Source organism: Phalacrocorax aristotelis, chromosome 6 (genome assembly GCF_949628215.1).
Source record: "Phalacrocorax aristotelis chromosome 6, bGulAri2.1, whole genome shotgun sequence".
In the NCBI taxonomy this organism is placed as follows: Eukaryota; Metazoa; Chordata; class Aves; order Suliformes; family Phalacrocoracidae; genus Phalacrocorax; species Phalacrocorax aristotelis.
In genome coordinates, this window is record NC_134281.1 from 611,606 (window position 1) to 628,560 (window position 16,955).

At 43.9% G+C, this 16,955-nt stretch overlaps 1 protein-coding gene across 15 annotated transcripts in view; it reads left to right on the top strand.

The window, feature by feature from the left end:
* Nucleotides 1–16,955, top strand: part of TMCC1 (transmembrane and coiled-coil domain family 1) — a 197,517-nt gene that overhangs the window by 122,249 nt on the left and 58,313 nt on the right. The window contains exon 1 of one of the 15 annotated variants that reach the window (XM_075095549.1): nt 3,814–3,998. The exons of the other annotated variants lie outside the window; for them this stretch is intronic. Coding sequence (XP_074951650.1) covers nt 3,960–3,998 — 39 coding nt within the window. The 5' untranslated portion in view covers nt 3,814–3,959. Of the gene's footprint in view, nt 1–3,813; nt 3,999–16,955 lie in introns of those variants that run through there. 15 annotated transcript variants of the gene reach the window in all.

Here is a 16,955-nt window from a genome sequence, read left to right on the forward strand (position 1 = left end):
TGGTAGGTTCAGTAGTAGTAGTTGTGAGTACTTCTGCCGTCCCAAGCAGACGTTTTGATCTAATTCCATGTTCTTTGAGTTGCATAATGACAGCCTATTTAAGGTTTAGGTTTTACTAGTAAATCAGGCTGTATAGTTGGCACTGAATAACTGCTGCTGTTGTAGATGATTGGAGCAAATGAGCTGAATGCTGTTTGAACAGTAAGCTTTTGCTTAACTAGACTTGGAATATGAAATCTTCCATGGTGTGTGGTTAGCTTAATCTCTGCCATCCAACATCATCATCCATACTGGTGACATATCTTCTGTGGACGTCCTAAGTCAACATATATATGGGGAGGAGTAACTTATGTGGTTTTAAAACTGTAACACAGAAAAAAATAATGTAGAAGCAATCAAATAGAGAAGAAGTATTGATATTCATATGGACAAATTCCTGTTTTCTGTAGTGAAAAATATTATGGGCAAAGCATGCCTTTAACTTTGTCTCCAACATGAAAGGAATTTCTGACTAGCGTTTCAAATTCACTGAGGTATCATTTCTTTTTCATTTAGTTTTGAGTAACTGCTTTTGAAAAGCTAGAATTTAAGTTTCTATCATGTTAAAATGTCAGTCTAGTACTGAAGCAACTCCACAGTGTCTATGGCCAATATTGAGTGTACTGAGCAAAAAGTAAGGCATGATGTTTTTTGCACCCTCTACAAAAGTCTAGCCTCTGTCAGTAGTGTTTCAGTTCAGGCAGTGTATTTTTTTTTTTTTCAGGCTTTTTGTCGTTAAGGACTGTCAAACACTACAAAACCAAAAGACTGTAAGGAAGCATGCATTGTTCCCCTCTTCTCAGTACAGAAGACAGCCCACCACATTGCAGCAGCAGGCTGGTGGTTCTGAAAATAAAGCACAAGTGCTTTGCCTTTGAACAGAGGAAAGGCTGTATCAGCTGCTGAGATGTGGTAGTGCTCAGCGTCCCTTTGTGCTAGAAGGCACCAGCAGTGTGAATGAGAAGAACTAGTTGTCAGAAAGGTGATTGTGCTACTTAGAAATGGCATTTTTTCCTACAGCGTCCAGGACTATGCCTGTGTTCATCATTTAACATGTCCAGCGCAACTTTTTATGCCTCGTCTTCCATGCCAGGCAGAACTCAGCTGACAGGGTATCCACCAGACCTGAATCACCTTAGCTGTGACACTCAAACTTGCTGTTGAACCCTGCGTGTAAAGATAAACAGGGGCTGAGAGCCATGAAGATCATCTGCTTGCGGAACAAATAACACCTGCAAGTCAGTCACTGAATTCTATTAAAAATCTAAGACAAAAAGAAGCGCTATAGGAGTTGCGCCTAGTATTTAAGAAGCCTGTCTGCTGACTTGAGCCTTTTGCATGGCATATAATAATTTTTACAGAAGTTTTGTATCTTCTCACATGGTGACTGAAGGGAAGACTAACCTTGCTCTTGAACCTCGGTTGCATCCATTACAGCAGGATGCAACCTTTTCCACACAGGAGGCTGAAAAAATGTATTCTGGGAGACAGATTTTTACAGACAGGTACTTTGAGATAGGATCTGATGGTCTAAACACCAGACCCTTTTCTACTTTAGCACAGACACCAAGTCTGGAAACTCAGTATGTCTTTGCTTAAGTCAATGCTATTAAGCTACGTAGGTATGTGTGCAACCATCTCCCATAGCCTCATTACCTCATTTCTATTGCTCTTATCTTTTCCATCACTTGCTGCATGGTTGTGTCATTTGTCATATTTAAGTGATAGTCTGTTCATGTCAGTGAATGCCTGCTTACCTGTTGGCAGTGTCTGCAATGATTGCAGTCATTCCAACCGTGAACTACGTGCCCATACCTTGTGAGACAGGTCCTTCCAGCACAGGCCATGGAGTTGGATTCAGGCCTTCCCCTGAATTTGCCCGTATTTCCGTCTGTAAAATGGGGCTAGTAGGGGCATTTGAGAATTATGGAGCTGAAAGCAATGTTTTACTGGAGTCCTCAAACAGTTGGCATTGCAGTTTCATGCTTGCTGAACTCAGGATGATGCTTGGAAACCAGCTTCCCCACTTCTTTCAAACAGAACTGTAGAAAATCTCCATCCATTTACAGGTGTCTGACTCTCTGGATTGCACCTAAATCCAGATATAATGCATGTGCAATGGCTTCTATGCCATGTTTTTTTATTTTGGTAAGAGGAGGAATGGAGAATGCAGGGTATGTCTTTAAACTTATTAATTTTTTTTATTGTATATAAAAAGTAGGAAAGTATCCCTGATGGTTTTTGTTCTACAGAATTTTTCTCTTCAACGTGTTATTATTTTTTGTTCAAATTACTTGATGTTTTCACTTTAAGTATTGCCTTACTGCTTTGATGGATCGTGGTGGGAAAGCTCCTGCCATGAGTGCCTTCCAGAAGGGCTGGAGGTGAGATGAGGACTCTCTGTGAGGGGCCCATGAGAGATACTTTGATATCCAGAGCGGGAGGATGCAGTGGTTTTAAGTTGGAGGAATAGAAAGAAATGAGAGCAAAATTGCAGGTAGGAGGCAATTACAAAAGGGCTTGGAAATAAAATCTTAAGAAGTCCAGAATGAGAATGCTGAGACAGGCTACATGAAAAATGGACTTATTTTCCAGAGGTTTTGAGCTGTTCCTCCTTTTATGAACATCCTGGCAGATGCCTGAGCCAACTCATGGAGATATGGACATCTGTCCGAGTGGCACAAATTGGAAATGCATGTGTCCTTGCTGCTGGTTTCTTGAAACCCCTCAGAGTACTGCTGCAGATACTGCAGCAAACTAAGGCAGTCCCATAATCCTCTTTTGTGCATGAAGACAGTACCGTGTCCATCGCTCACAAATGCTGTAGGGGACAAAGAGTAACTTACAGATGCAAAAGTCACTCTTGTCAAGAAAGTTGAAGAAATAAAAGTGTTCCTGACTATTTCACCATAGATCTTTACTGCATATTTGGGGTGGGAAGAGAGAAGTATTTTCTTGTAGTGTTCTCTGGGGCTGGCAGCAGGGTCTTCCGTGACGATTCCTGTCGAAGCAGACCTCACCTGCCCAGGGTGCTGCGTGGGGCGGGTGGGCCCCCTCGCTCTCTGGGCACGGTCTCTGCTGCCGTGGAGCTGTAGCTTGGCCCCACCGCACCCCGCGCCACAGCCGTGGGTGGGTGGGAGCCGCGGTGTCCCACGTGCTGTACAAATGCTGGCACAGGGTGAGGTTTCTGTTGAAAATCAGGCGTAGGAAACTCCTGCCGTGGGGCTGGGGAGCGGTGCCAGCCGCGGGCTGCCGGGAGGGCTCTGCCCCGCAGCCCGCGCTCGCTCCTGCCCGCAGAGCCGTGCGGGGCACCCCAGGGCCTCCCGGCGGGGGGCCCTTCCGTCCCGGAGAGGGAAAGGCCGCGCTGCTGGGAAACGCATGGAGCCTGGGGTGCCCCTTCACGGGGGGCTTCGGGCCCCCTCCCCGGGTGCCGTCGAGCTGCGGAGGCGCGGCCGTGCTGGCCGGGGCCCAGCCTTGCCGGTGCGGGCGGGCCGGCCTCGGGCGCGGTGCCCTGAGCCTGTCTGGGGACGGAGCTCCTTCCCGGCAGCTCCGGGCCGTGCTCGGCCCGCCCCTGCCCGCAGCCACCCGAGCCGGGGGGGCCCGGCTCTGCTGCGCGGGGGCGGGGGCAGCATTCGACCGACCCCCCCTCCGCGGGACGGGCCTTCCCGGCTGCCGCGCCGGGGGCGGCGGCGGCGGCGGGGAGCGCCCCGCCCGCCCGCGCCCTGCCCTGCTCTGCCCTCCCCTCTCTGCTCCTCCCCGGGGCGCCCCTGGACCCGGAGGTGCCCGCGTTCGGGGCGGGGGCCGCGGCCGTGCCTGCCGGCGGCCCGAGGATGTGCTGCCGCAGCTGATCGCAGCCGGCTGCCGCCCTGCGCCCTCCATGCCCCGCTGCCGGCCGCTTTGTCCGAGGACCGAGGCAGACCATGGTCCAGCGCTTCAGCCTCAGGAGGCAGCTCTCTAAGGTGGGTCCGCGCTGCCGGGTGTTGGCCAAGGCTCTGCTCGCCGGGGTGGGCGAGTCCGTGCGGAGGAGGCAGCTCCGGCTTTTGTTCTTGCCTCCTGGAGACACAAAGGGGTTCAGTTTGCTCTTGGGGTTTGGTGTTTTAAGGCAGAATGTCTATTAGTAGGCACAGGTTTTGTTCCTCTAACACTGTGATTATCGTGTAGGTTTTGGGGGAGGCTGGGGCTTCCTTTGGTGGAGTTTAACCTCAGGATTGGAAGGAGGGGGTGTATGGAAACGAGGAACAGAACTAACAGTTATGCCAATACGTGGAGTACAGGGTAGTTGCCTGTGACGGTTACTTAAATGTTGGCTTTATATTGGCTAGAATGTCTTTGGTAGTCGGGAATATGAGTTGTCCCAGTAGCACACCTGCAAAAACAGGAGGAAAGCTGGCCCTCTTCTCTTTGAAGTGCTCAGCAGTGCTCGCTGTTAATACAGTATTTAAGAACAAAGGAGTTGCTGTGAACAGGTTTTGCTGTTTAATAATTACTAGTGTTCTAATTCATTTCAAGATGCTGCATTAGAGGAAAGAAGAGTTAATCTATGCAGCCTTGCAGTTTTGACACTGAATCAATCCAATGCATGTAGTTTGAAAAACATTCAGAAAAATCAATCCATGAATAACAGCGAGGCTGCATAGTGCACTACAGGTAAGAAAGCTTCTAAGGGCTGCCAGCACGGCCCTGTTCTGCCATCTAACCATTGTTGTTGAGCAGACTTGGCTCTGGACATAGAAATTGCAGTATTAATTGGTAAACTGAATATTCCCTTTACATTTACATTTAAGCCCCCCTCATGTGTGTTTGTAAAGGTTTTAAAGTGCATTCATCAAAATTTTAAAATGCTGTTATCAGCATTTAAAATAGGTCAGAATTCACATCCTGCAGACTGTCTTAGGAGAGGCTATGGCTTTGTGATAAATTGGTATCTTTCTTCTTTATCTGAGATTTTTTTGAGTATCTCATCTTAAAGAAACTGATGTGGCCATTTCAAGGGGGTGGGAAAAAGTGAAAATTGCTTCTTTTAACGGTTTACCTTGTTCCATTCCAAGAGCTGTGCCTGCAAGCCACAGAAGTCTCCACAGGCACTAGAGAGTTTAATCATCCCCTTGAAAGAGACTTGATCTAGTTAGTAATGAACTTTATATCTAAGCTCTGTTTATAAGGGGCAGCCAAAATAGCTTTAAATGAACTCCTTTGGATGACTCAATTTTAATTCTTTTTTATCATGATGGCCAGGGTGGTTTTGAAAATGTTTACACTGATTTTTGTTTACTATAGGAGAACTGTTTCCGATTCGTTTTTCCATTTCTAGCTCACTTTCCATTTTTGTGTTGTCTGACACAATTGTGTCTTGCACTGAATTAGCTCTGGCGGTGTCAAGCCTACTTTAAACAACTGCCTAGCCTTGATGGCTTCTTAACTTCTTTGTTTTAATTGTAAAAGATGCATAACTTTTACAGTATGATGAACTGAAGGAAAAAAAAAATGAGAGCTTGGTCTGTATTTACCAAAATAAAAAGTGTATTTGTATGAAGAAATAATCGCAGTGGATTGTGTTTATCTAGGTTTGGATGTAGGATGAGAACTTCATCTCCCTGTCCCCTCAGTGCTCTTTGGAATGGGGCTGGGGGGTCGCTTTGTGTTTGGGTCTTTGGGGGGAAGGGGGAGCAAATAGCATTATAAAGCACTCTGTCATCTGCTGAAGAAAAACTATAGAAAAGACATAGATTTTTGCTAATGTATTTATCAGACAAAACGTAATGACTGCCAGATTATATAAAATAAAGCAGTACATTATTAATATTTCTTGTGCAAAAAAATTGATTCTTTCATAGGTACTGACTTAGACGTTTGCCAGCTTTGAAGTCTATGTAGGACCTGGAGCACCTGCTGCCAGGATGTATTCACTTCCTGGGTGAATTAGGACGTTTTTCAATGGTGTGCTGATGTTACGCAGCTACAAGGTCAAAATTCCAATTTCTAACCATATTTAATGGTGGAGGCTTCAAATAGAATGTGACTGTGCAGATTTGAGAGCTACAAACTGAAAAATACTGTCACCAGCACGTAAAAAACATGAGCAAAGAAAATGTAGGACTTCATGCAGAAAGGAAAAATACAGCTTCATGATACTGGGTTTAGTCTCAAATAGCTGGTTTCTCTCTCCAACATGGCTATTTGCACTGCATGACTTTGATCAAATCCTTTAAGCTCTCCCAGTCTCTGTCTTCCTTCTATGAATGGGGTTAATGCCTTTCTGTTATTTACATAATGGCTGTCAAATTTTAAAATACTGTATAAGCACTTAACCATATACTAGCTTATGAAATGTTTGCATTTGATAACCCATTTGTATCAGGAATTTCAGAAAGTTTTACACAGGCTTACCTTCAAGGTTTACTTATTTCACATATACTGAATCAGTATTTAGTATCTGGGGTTACTGCTTGGATTCTGAGTTAGTTTGCCAACTTAAATGTCTGTAACTATTAAAACTTTGAGTCATAAATTATTCCATCTTTACTGTTAAGACTTAAAGGCAAAATACTTGATGGCTTTTGGATTGATTCAGCAAATGTCTTCCCCAGGCCAAACTCAGACTGTTTGCTCCCTAAGCATCCAAAGTGTTTCCCAAGTATTTTGGTTCAGCCCACTCCCCATCCTGTACTGTTTGGAAATCCTTGCAGGACCTGCAATTGTTGTCACTGAAGACCTTGAGGAGTGCTGTGGCTGCTCTGTTACGTTTAGTTGGGGAATTCCCTGGCTCTTGGAGTGATAGTGCAAAACTGTATCCAGCTTTTACTCAGCTTGACTTTGTCCAGATGTTTTATCTGGGTTTATGAAAGGAAAATAATGGAGATAGATTGAACTGCAGTTGAGGAAGTTTTTCTTAGCTAAAATGGATACCTATTCTTTTAAAGGTTCTGCTCTCCCAGAAGAGATTCAGGTGAGCCAAATAGTGCTTTCGTATGTGGCTGAAGTTTTGACTAGAAGAGGCTAGGTTCAATTCAAAGAAAATAAAAGCCAAGGAAGGTATTTTTTGTGAACTGCGATGATAATCAGTTCATTTAACCAGCATGTTAAATGTTAAAAATTTCCGACTGGACAGTTTTTCTCCTAAGCACTGTTTGGGTTTATTAGCATCTGAACTGTCTCTGTGTTGTCACTGATGTGGATTGAGTTTATTTATGGGAGAGGAACTTCACTGGACTATGCTGAAATAGCCTTTTAATGCTTCTACTTGAGCTACACGAAGTTCCTGCTAGCCTGGCTAAAGGTTACAGCGGGTGGATGAGCTCTTGTGCTGACAGCAGTTTGTGCGCCTCCTTGTCATTGGTACAGGTAAAGTTTCTTCCAGGAGCACCTCCTCAGCTTCCTCTGGGTCACGCTTCCCTTGCATCGCATTTCATCTCAGGCAGATACGACCCAGCACTTGACGTCATACCCTGAGTGATTTGCTCACCTTCAGCTCTGCTTGTTGCCCCAGTATTGATGGATCGTTTCCTTTATGCTGCTGACCTTGTATTTTTGTGAGTGTAGGGTCATTAATGGGAGTCTCTATCCACAGATAGAAATTGTTTGGTAAAGATGAATGTAGTATAAAATAACTTTTTCAGCATCCTAAATTTACAGTGAACAGATATGGACTAATATACTAATGCAATTAACTCCTTAAGACTGTGTCCCTTATACTGTCACCTAAAGACATTCCTATGCAGAATCATTATCCTTGGGATTCAAGAACAAAAACTGTAAATAATAGTCTTTGCTAAGTTCTGTGAATTTCCAGAGCATATTGCTTCAATTGTTATGGCTATATCCTTCTTTTCTGTGTCTGCCTCTGTCTTGAGGAGAGAAAGTCCCTAAAGAAGCTTTTAATGTGAAGTAAAATTACCCTGTCCTCTCTCAAGTCAGTAAAACAGCTACCCAGGAAGTTAAAAGTAGAGTGACTTGATACTTCTGATCTCCAGGGCCAGTTGTTGTGTGGCTGTCTCCTGTCTATCAGTGTCCTACATGGAAAAAAATGCATTTATTGATAAGATCCGCTATTGGAGGTGCTCAGCTCTTAAGAATTTTTTCTTATCTGGAATAAGCTCATTTTTACAGCAGCATGTTTTATTGGTGAACCCTTGCCAAGCATCAAAGAGTATCTGGCTGTGCTAACCAGTTTATCTCTGTCTGTTTGGCCTGCTTGATTTTTGTGATGTATAGCATCAAAAATCCTAGCTATGTTCAGAGCGCATCTCTTCACTATTAAAATGGATAAAAATAATAGCTCCCAATGAGTTGTCAGTAAAACTGTTCATAGAGCTGATATCTGATGTAGCTTGGCTGCAGTTAATAGTGGGGAGGAGTGAGAAGTAAGAGGAGGGTTTGGAAATCTGATGCATTTCAACTCTTCTCATGTTTAATAGACCAGCACACAGTTTTCTTGTGGCTCTTCAAATTCTGCACTAGTCACAGAACTGAAGTAACGTCGTTGCACCCATGGCTGAGTGAAGCTGGCTCTTCAATCTAATGGAACCTTCAGGGGTAGAAGGACATGTAAGTTGCCACATCAGTTGCTCAATGGTAGATTACCTTTAGATTACCTTTTTCTTGTGGTAGATGTGATGCAGGTTGAAGCAACTTTCTGTTTGGGGCAACTGATAGAGGGTCGCACACCTTCACAGCAGACTTTGGTATGCTGCAAGTCTTTGCTGCGTGCCTCACCATGACTCAAGTGCGTGCACTGCCTCTGGTCAGGTAGGGGATTAGCTTATCACTGTCAGTGCAAGGGCAGGTATTCAGAAATTTCCTGTTGCTCCTCACAGAAAGGCAGGTTTGTTTGTGTTGGCTGTTTTGAGTGCCCTATTGTAGGCAAGCCAACTGGAGCATCTCAGCGCATTACGTTATTTGGTGTTGAATCGGTTCCTGCATAGATACTTTTTAAGGTTTACTGGGCAAAAGGCTTGTCTAAACAAAGCTGAGAGGTGGTGGGATGTAAACAGGTCTCCAAGAATTGCTGGGCCATGCTGATGTTGAATGAGTACTGGTAGTGATTAGAAATACCATGAACTTTTCTAGGCAAGATGGGACCCTCAAGAAGGGAATGAGCTTCTGCTGCATCATCTTGCTCGTACGTGTGGGAAAATATTGCAGAACTATCACCTTCATCTTACAAAAGGAAAATTAGCTTCTGGCACTCTGTTTAAGAAGTAGGAGTAGCAGGTTTCATGAGGAGTTTGTCCTGTCCCAGTGTAATAGCTTCATGAATGCCATGGCAGTGCAGAAGTAAAATAGACTTGAAGCTGCTTCCCACATTGGTAATTAACAGGATATGTGAGTCTACACCTGCAGAGATATTAGAGTTAGGACTAGGGACTTCTCTTTATGAAGAAACATTACTAATAATCCAAGAATTACTCATATGTGTGCCGGCTGAGGGCCTGGTGACTTGCATATTATGGCTTATTGCCAAATAGACGTATGACGTTAAAGGATGTAAACACAGACTACAGATAGAATGCAGCTTACATAAATGCATCTTTCCTTTTAATAACGAAATTCCACAGCTCATGGCAGTTTGATCTGCAGAATATCATACTTTATAACAGGTGCTTACATGGGGCTGGATAGCAATAACGATTGGAATTTCCTACCAGCAGTGATCAAAGGAAGCATTACAAGTGTTGGCATCTTAACTTGGAATTAGTTACCTTTAGGGGTCCTTTGTAGAGATTTTGGCTTGTGTAGTATTTGCCCCTCTCTCCTCAGTTCCCTGTGATAAACCAGGGAACTTCCTCAGCCGTGTTTCTTCAGAGGCAGAGAAGAGTTCGTTCTCATTTTGCAAATCTTCCTATTCTGGACGTGACAGTAAATTATAAAAATATTTATGTAAACCAAGTCCTTTTCAGAAAGGGCAGAAAAGCTTTTACCCCAGAGGAACGCCTCAGAAGTTTAGGGGAACTGAAATAATGGGAGCGAGAGAACTTGAGTTAGTTTTTGACATTCACATGACATCCAGTTTGGGGCTCCCTGTGTTGACAGGATGTGACAATGAACTCCAAAATAATTCCTATCAGAGATAAATTGTAAACACTTGTGTTTGAGCAGAGAAACAGATGGTAGAGGTTTCATTCAGAGGATTTTGGTTGTTCAAAGATGGGATTTGCTTGTTCTGCTGGTCAGATCTGCTCAATTTTCCCAAAGGCATGCCTTGGAGGCTGCTGTGTCTGCTGTGAGTTGAGTGTTGCAGTTCTGTTCCAACCAGACTGTAGTTGCATCATGACACACCTCCAAGATGGGCACATTAGCATCTGACTTGAGTAATAGAAGTTCTAGACTATCTTTTCAGACCATGAATTTAATATTTGGGATTATAGTTGAGGAAAATTGGCAGGTAGTATGGCACCTCTATGAGTTCTCTCTCCACTAAACTGACTTCTGCCTCTGAGGCTGTTATTCCAGCTTCCCTCAAGGTAAACCAGTCTTTGTTTCAAGAAGAGAAAGATGCTCAGCATGGTGTGCTTTTGGTGTAGATTCCCCCCTTGCCTTGACATCGTGTGCCTGGTGCCTTAGGGTTATAAAAAGCCCGTGATCGCAGGGTCCATTTCCCACGCCTGCCCACACAGTGCCATTGGTAGGGCTGGTGTCCTCGCTCATCGGCCCAGCTTGGCTTTGCTCCCCCCCGGCTCCAGCTGCGGGTGCTGCTCTGGGAGCTGCTGCTGGGGTGCATGGGGAGGCGCCAGCCCGCAGCGCGGTCAGGCTCCACACCACTGGCACGGCCGTGCCAGGGAACGCCTGCCCGGCAAGGCCCGCGGCCGGGCTGCACACACCGTCCTGGGAGCCCGCAGAAATCGCTGATGGCCAGGTCTGCAAGAAAATACATTGATGCTGGCAGTCCTCAGTGGGTTAGCAGCTGAGGTGTTTCCAGGAAAAAAAGCTCAAAAGCTTCCGTAGCTCAGAGTACATGATACGGCAGAGCTTCCGTTCGGTTTGACTACTCGGAGTCCAGAACGCCAAGGTAACCCCTCCATAAGCCCACAAAATGCTGGTGTTAGTAAAAGGTTGGGATGTTTCTTTGCTCCAAGTGCCCGCTGAGCTGTGGGTGGTATGGTGGCACTCGGCGGCCTGAGAGTGCAGTGACGTTGCCGCGGGACTGGTGGGCTCAGTGAATCCCTGGCTTAGCAGCTGTCGCCATCGGAGTCTGGCAAAAAAATGAAATTATTCTCCATAGCTGCTTCTCTGTCCCTCTGCAGACCCCTTCCTAAAGAAAGTGTGTGTGAGACAAGCACAGACTCGCAGTGGGCAGGCTGTGCTTGCAGGGCCGAAGCACAGGGCTGCCCCGCGCGTGCCCGGCCGCCTCTTGACGAGTGTCTGCACTTCTGGGGGCGGTGGTTTGCTGTCATAAAATCTGGTTTGCTGGAATACTAAGGGGTGACTGAACAGACTTTTTCCCTGACTACTAAAACCACTGTAGCTGTCACTCTCATCCCCTCGGCCCTCTGGGGTTCATAAGAACACAGGACACCTTTTTCTGTAAACTGGAGTTACTGGATGACCTGTCACTTAATGTAAAACTTCACAGCCCTACAGAGTGTTAGCTCTTAATTAAAGAGGAGAGGACAAGCCTGATCCATGGCAATTACCAATTGGCAGAACCTTGCAAGTGAACTTTCTTGCCTGCTTTTTGTTTATTATTTTTAAACATGGTTTCATATCTTTTGCCTTGGAAAGTACTTGCTTGTAACATCTAAATCAGGTGTTGAAAAATAAGTAAAATATTAATCCCAGTGTTGCACGCTTGGAGTTTTACCTTTCTTGTGTTTGGATTGATTCTGTCCCATCCTTAAACATCCCATCAGATAACTCTGTCCATACTGACGTTAAGTAAATTTTAAATCAGTGGAAGTTTTTGTTAGTATACAATAAATGAAGTTGTTGTGCAGTTCAGACTACTCACTTTGGAAGTGATCTGTCTGAATAGGCCATCTTTTGAAGGCAGAAATTAATTAATTTGAAAATGTAGGCTAAGTCCAGGACACTTTGATAGACATTGACAGGAAAACTAGAGGAGCAAGGTTTGGTGTTTGTTTGTTTGTTTTTAACTTAAGATGCAGTTTGGATACCACTGAGATCAACTGGTATTCGAATGGGGAATTCAGGTTAGAAAACATTCCCTTCTTGAGTTGTGAGCTTTGAGGCTATTTGAAATAGACAGGAAAAATTGCTAAAGAAATGAAGCATGGTTCTAGTCCTTCAAAGAATTGTTATGAACATTTTAGTATGTATTAAAAAAGAAAATTTTATTTAAATTTGAAATCAGAGTGATAAAATGTTTCAGCAACACCTTGTAAGTGCGATCATTTGACTCTTTTGATAGGACATCGAAAGGGTACATACTTAGCAAGAATGGAGTCCAAGATCATAGGAATGCAAACTGTAAGGTTTTACAACAAGGGTTTTATTTGTTTTGTGGGTTTTTTTTCCCTTCAGTGTTGTTGGTCAACACTCAACTGCAGAAAAATATTTTCTCCATGTTATCTGTGTATGTCATACTTAATTCTCAGAAGCCTATGAGCACTGATGTCACATTCAGAAAATCCATAACTAGTAGAACTTTCGGTTCCAGAATCACTAACTACTCCCAAAGAAAAAGAAATTTGAAGGGGTGCTTGAATTTGCATGGCATAGCCTTTATGCAGGCACATTTTTTTGCTTGCCTCAAGCATGTCTGCCTTGGGGGTACGCTGAAACCCGCTGCCTGCACCATCAGTGTGGAAGGACCCAGGATCCTGATGGTGGTGAACAAAAGCTTACAGGAGAAACAAATATTTCTGTCACCAGAAATAAATTATTTCAGCCTGATGACATTGGCAACAGGGCAATAGGAGCAGAGGAAATTAAGAGCTTCAAGTTGGTGTGGAGGAGGTGCTTTACTGGAGGCTGGATTGTGAAGCATGTGAAATATTAGTGCAGATATGTTGCCCACAGGTCTTCAGTATTTGGGACTACTGTTTTGTAATGGGACTAAAGTTTCTAACAATTTTCTCTATTTAAATAAGCTTTTAGTTGGAGTGTGTTCATTCTTCAGTGAAATGTAGGTTGCCGTTATCCTTACGCTAAAGACCAGCCTCCCCCCCCCCCCCCCAAAAAAAAAAAAAAGTGTCATTCCTCTGCTTTTTCTGCACAAAGCATTAATTTCAGTAGGAGTTGGGCATATCTTGGCATCAGGCCCATTAATCTCAAAAATAATAGTGTACCGCAGAGGCACAGAGACTCAGAGTCCTGGAATTGAGTAGGGAAATTATGTCTTAGTCATAGTTATTATGTGGTAGGGTAAAGCGCTATAAATTTAAATACTTGTCAGATTTGGAGCTATTCTCACATTTGTTTAGTGCTTTTAATATTAATGTTCTGGATAAAATAATTAAGGTAATTTGTTGGCTTAATTAAGGTAATGTGTTGGCAATACTCTGATAACTTGATCTGTTCCATCCTTCAGTCTTCTCATTGGTTTCCATATGAGTTAATCTAATTTGGAATTTACTCCCCCCACCAATGCTGTTTAATACCAGCTACAGAAGTTCAGAGGTATGCTGTAGCCTCCATACATTATGTAAAATTATCCTTTTTATACCATAATGGAGCTGAAGAGAGAAGAGCATTTGTACATAGACTACCAGAAATAAATGGTTGCATAAAATATGATATTTAAGCACTCAAAATACGACATTTCAAAAATTAGATAGTCCACTGCACATGTAGAAAAGGTTGTGCATTATCCAAACACTTTAGTTAATCAAGAGTGAGGAAAGAATTTCTCACTGGACAAACGTGTCTTTATGCATGTTTTCACCTGTGTCTTGCTTTTAGAGTGAGGGAGGTGTCCCAGCCTAGAACATCGTGATGCTGCAGTGAAATCTACATCCCTTGATCCCTGCTGAACTAAAGTGATACAGGTCTTTTTGAACACATGGTTACTTCTGCAGGAGAGGAGGCTGTGTTCCAGCTACTCCTGCCATTTCATACTGCCATGTCTCTAGATAATCAGATGTACCTCAGACACCATCTGTAACGAGCAGATATATATTCTTTATATATAAGTTTCCGCAACTGGCACATTACTCAGCTGAATACTGTTTTTTCATTCCCTTTGATGTAGCTTTTATATAGCCGTCCAGATCTGGCTACCACAGCTGCTACCAAAGAGCAAAGATGTTTGAACCTTTTATGCATAATTAAGAATTAAAAAATAATAAGCTGGATGAAAAAGGCTTCTTGGTTCTGTAGTATCATTCAAGCCATTTTCTTCTAGCATTTTAATAGTAAGCAGTATGCATTTGAAAGACTGTCGTAACCATGTTCTGTTGCTGGGCCTGAAACATCAAATGCTTTCTTGACGCTTGAGAAGTGCATGTACGATTGATCAACTTAAACTTTTCCTTTCTGATATTTTTTGTAAGTGGATATATAAATATTTGCCTGGTGAATTGGTGCTCTCTATGCAGGCTTCAGTATCTGGGCTGTAAATTGAAAACCGTTCTGAGGACCAAGAGTCAGGAGCAAACAAGCAGTTCACACCTAGCTGGGTCAGAAGTACTGGCTGTGGAGTACTTTTTGGTGCCTGCTGGTGGGCACCAGCAGATGTGCTGAGAAGGGAGCGGTGCAGGGGGTAGGGGAAGCGGGTGCGTGTGACCATCGGCGCAGAGCTTCTCCCTTCCAAGGTGGTTCTGCAGTTACACCACAGGCTAACCCGTCGCCCAGAAAGACAATGACTGCAAACCAGACGTGGTAGGAATTCCAAAGTTTCTTTATCATTTTGGGTCTGTGGTATCTTGCAGATTTCAAAGGCAGCTCGTCGTTTAGATTGGCAGTTTGACCTGTGTCATACACGTAAATTGAACTATCACAGTATGTTGCAACCAGACACAGCCTGTAGGGAATCTAACTGAGGTTCTAGCATTCATTAAGAGAAAACCCTAGGCATTATTTACCAAGATTAGACTAGTATGGGGGTTGAAAAAACTGTGTGATAACTTGCAATACTGAATGTAATAGTTATCTACAGGAATTCTGCGTATTTCTCTTAAATCCAGATACTATACAGAATGGAATCCCTGCAAGAAGTCACATTTTTTCACATATTAATGGAGGGTGAACTTCTTTTCATAACCTGATTTTTTTCCTTAAAAGGCACATGCCAGTGCTTTCTTATATGCTGAGATGGAGCACTTTCAGAGCACAGCTCAACAGTCTGGTGGTAGCATTTGAAGAAAGAAAATATTAGTTATTTCGATAAAATCTACAGACTTGCAATCCACGTTAACTTCATTTTCTACGTCTGTCCATCCTCACTGGTGTAGAAAACTTGCTGCAGGTAGCAGCCACGGCAGTACTTGTTTACCAGGCAGAAAGTTGGAAAGAGCTGGTCTCTTGCCAGCCAGCTTTGCTGCCGAGAAGCAACGTTAGTGAGAGGCCTTGTAACACTCTGCCTAAAAGTGGGATCTCCAGGAAGGCCACTGACATATTTCTGTTACTAAACATCATTTTTGAAAAATATTACAATCCCTCAAGGTGGAAACCTCCATGTATTCCAGTGTAGGTGACTTCATTTGTGCGTGAGCTAGTGAAACACCTGATGGGCAGAGCTCGGCAGACGGGGATGTGAGCTGCCGAGCATGGCGTTCTCGCATCCCCGTCCAGCAGGGAAGAAGCTGTTGGGTTTCCTGCCTTTGTCTGGTTCCACACTGTGGGGATTCTCATTTACACGGACGCTGCCAGGCGCTCAATGCATGTGGCAGTGGGTAGATGATCATTAACGTGAACACGGTTCCTCCTAGCTGTTATCTAACTACAGTGCTGCTTTTAATTAACAAAGCAGCCCTTCCATATCTGATCTCTCATATCTTTGAAATCAAAATGTAGGCTGTTGGTGTCATTAGCAAATGCCTCTTCAAAAGCGAAATCAGAAGTTCAAATGTGCATAGTCCAGGAGCGGTATTCAAAATGAATTTGATTGAAACTGGCCCTTGCAGCAGAGCAGCAGTGTTCTCTTGTACCTGGTAAGTGATACCATGTGTCCTGATTGTTCAGTGTGCGGACGTCATCCGAGCTAAGGCAGGGTGTACCCAGTCTTCGAGGGAGAGGAGGAGAATATAGGTTAACACTGCCATATAACAGCCATTGTAAATTAAAACCGTTTGGGTTTCAGGCTCACTAACAGGAGTTCTACAACAGCCAGGTTCAGAGGAGGAGTCTATAAACCATCTGTTTCAGGGAATGCTTAAAAAAGACCAAACTGATTTTTAAATGAACGCTTCTTTAAGCATTTAATAAAGAAATAACAGTGGGGTACATTGTGTCTTAGAGATAAAACGATGAAGCGACTGGGTGTCATGCTTTGTCTGTGAATTAATAGGTTGCCATTGCTTGAACATAAACCCAACTCATGTACGAACCCTGCGAGGCAGGGTTTTGAGTTCATCGTGCCGTGTGTGTCTCATCTCAAGCATAGGGATTTAGGGCTGGTCAGTTAACTGCTTCCAGCTTCAGCTGTTGCAGGCTGCTCACACTGTTGCATGGTCCAATCCCCTCTACACCTGAAAAGCCAAGTAGCTTTCACTGAGGTTTTGCCATTAGCCCATTCTGGTGGTTTAGTGAGCTGATAATTAACTGAGGGTTAATGCATCAGCAGGTGGCTCTAGTCTTTGTTTCATTAGTTTTGTGAAATGGATTCAAGCCTGGTGAGGAATGAGTTTGGCTACTCTGGCTTATATCTGGGATGCTCAGAGAACTGGTTGTCCAGAGGGGAACCAGATATCACGTTAAATACAGAGTACTCTGTAGTCTCTTTGCAACCCAATAGCATGTTGTTTTGAAGAACTATTTGGGATTATTAACAACTGACTGCTATCTTGTATTGTTCAGGGCTA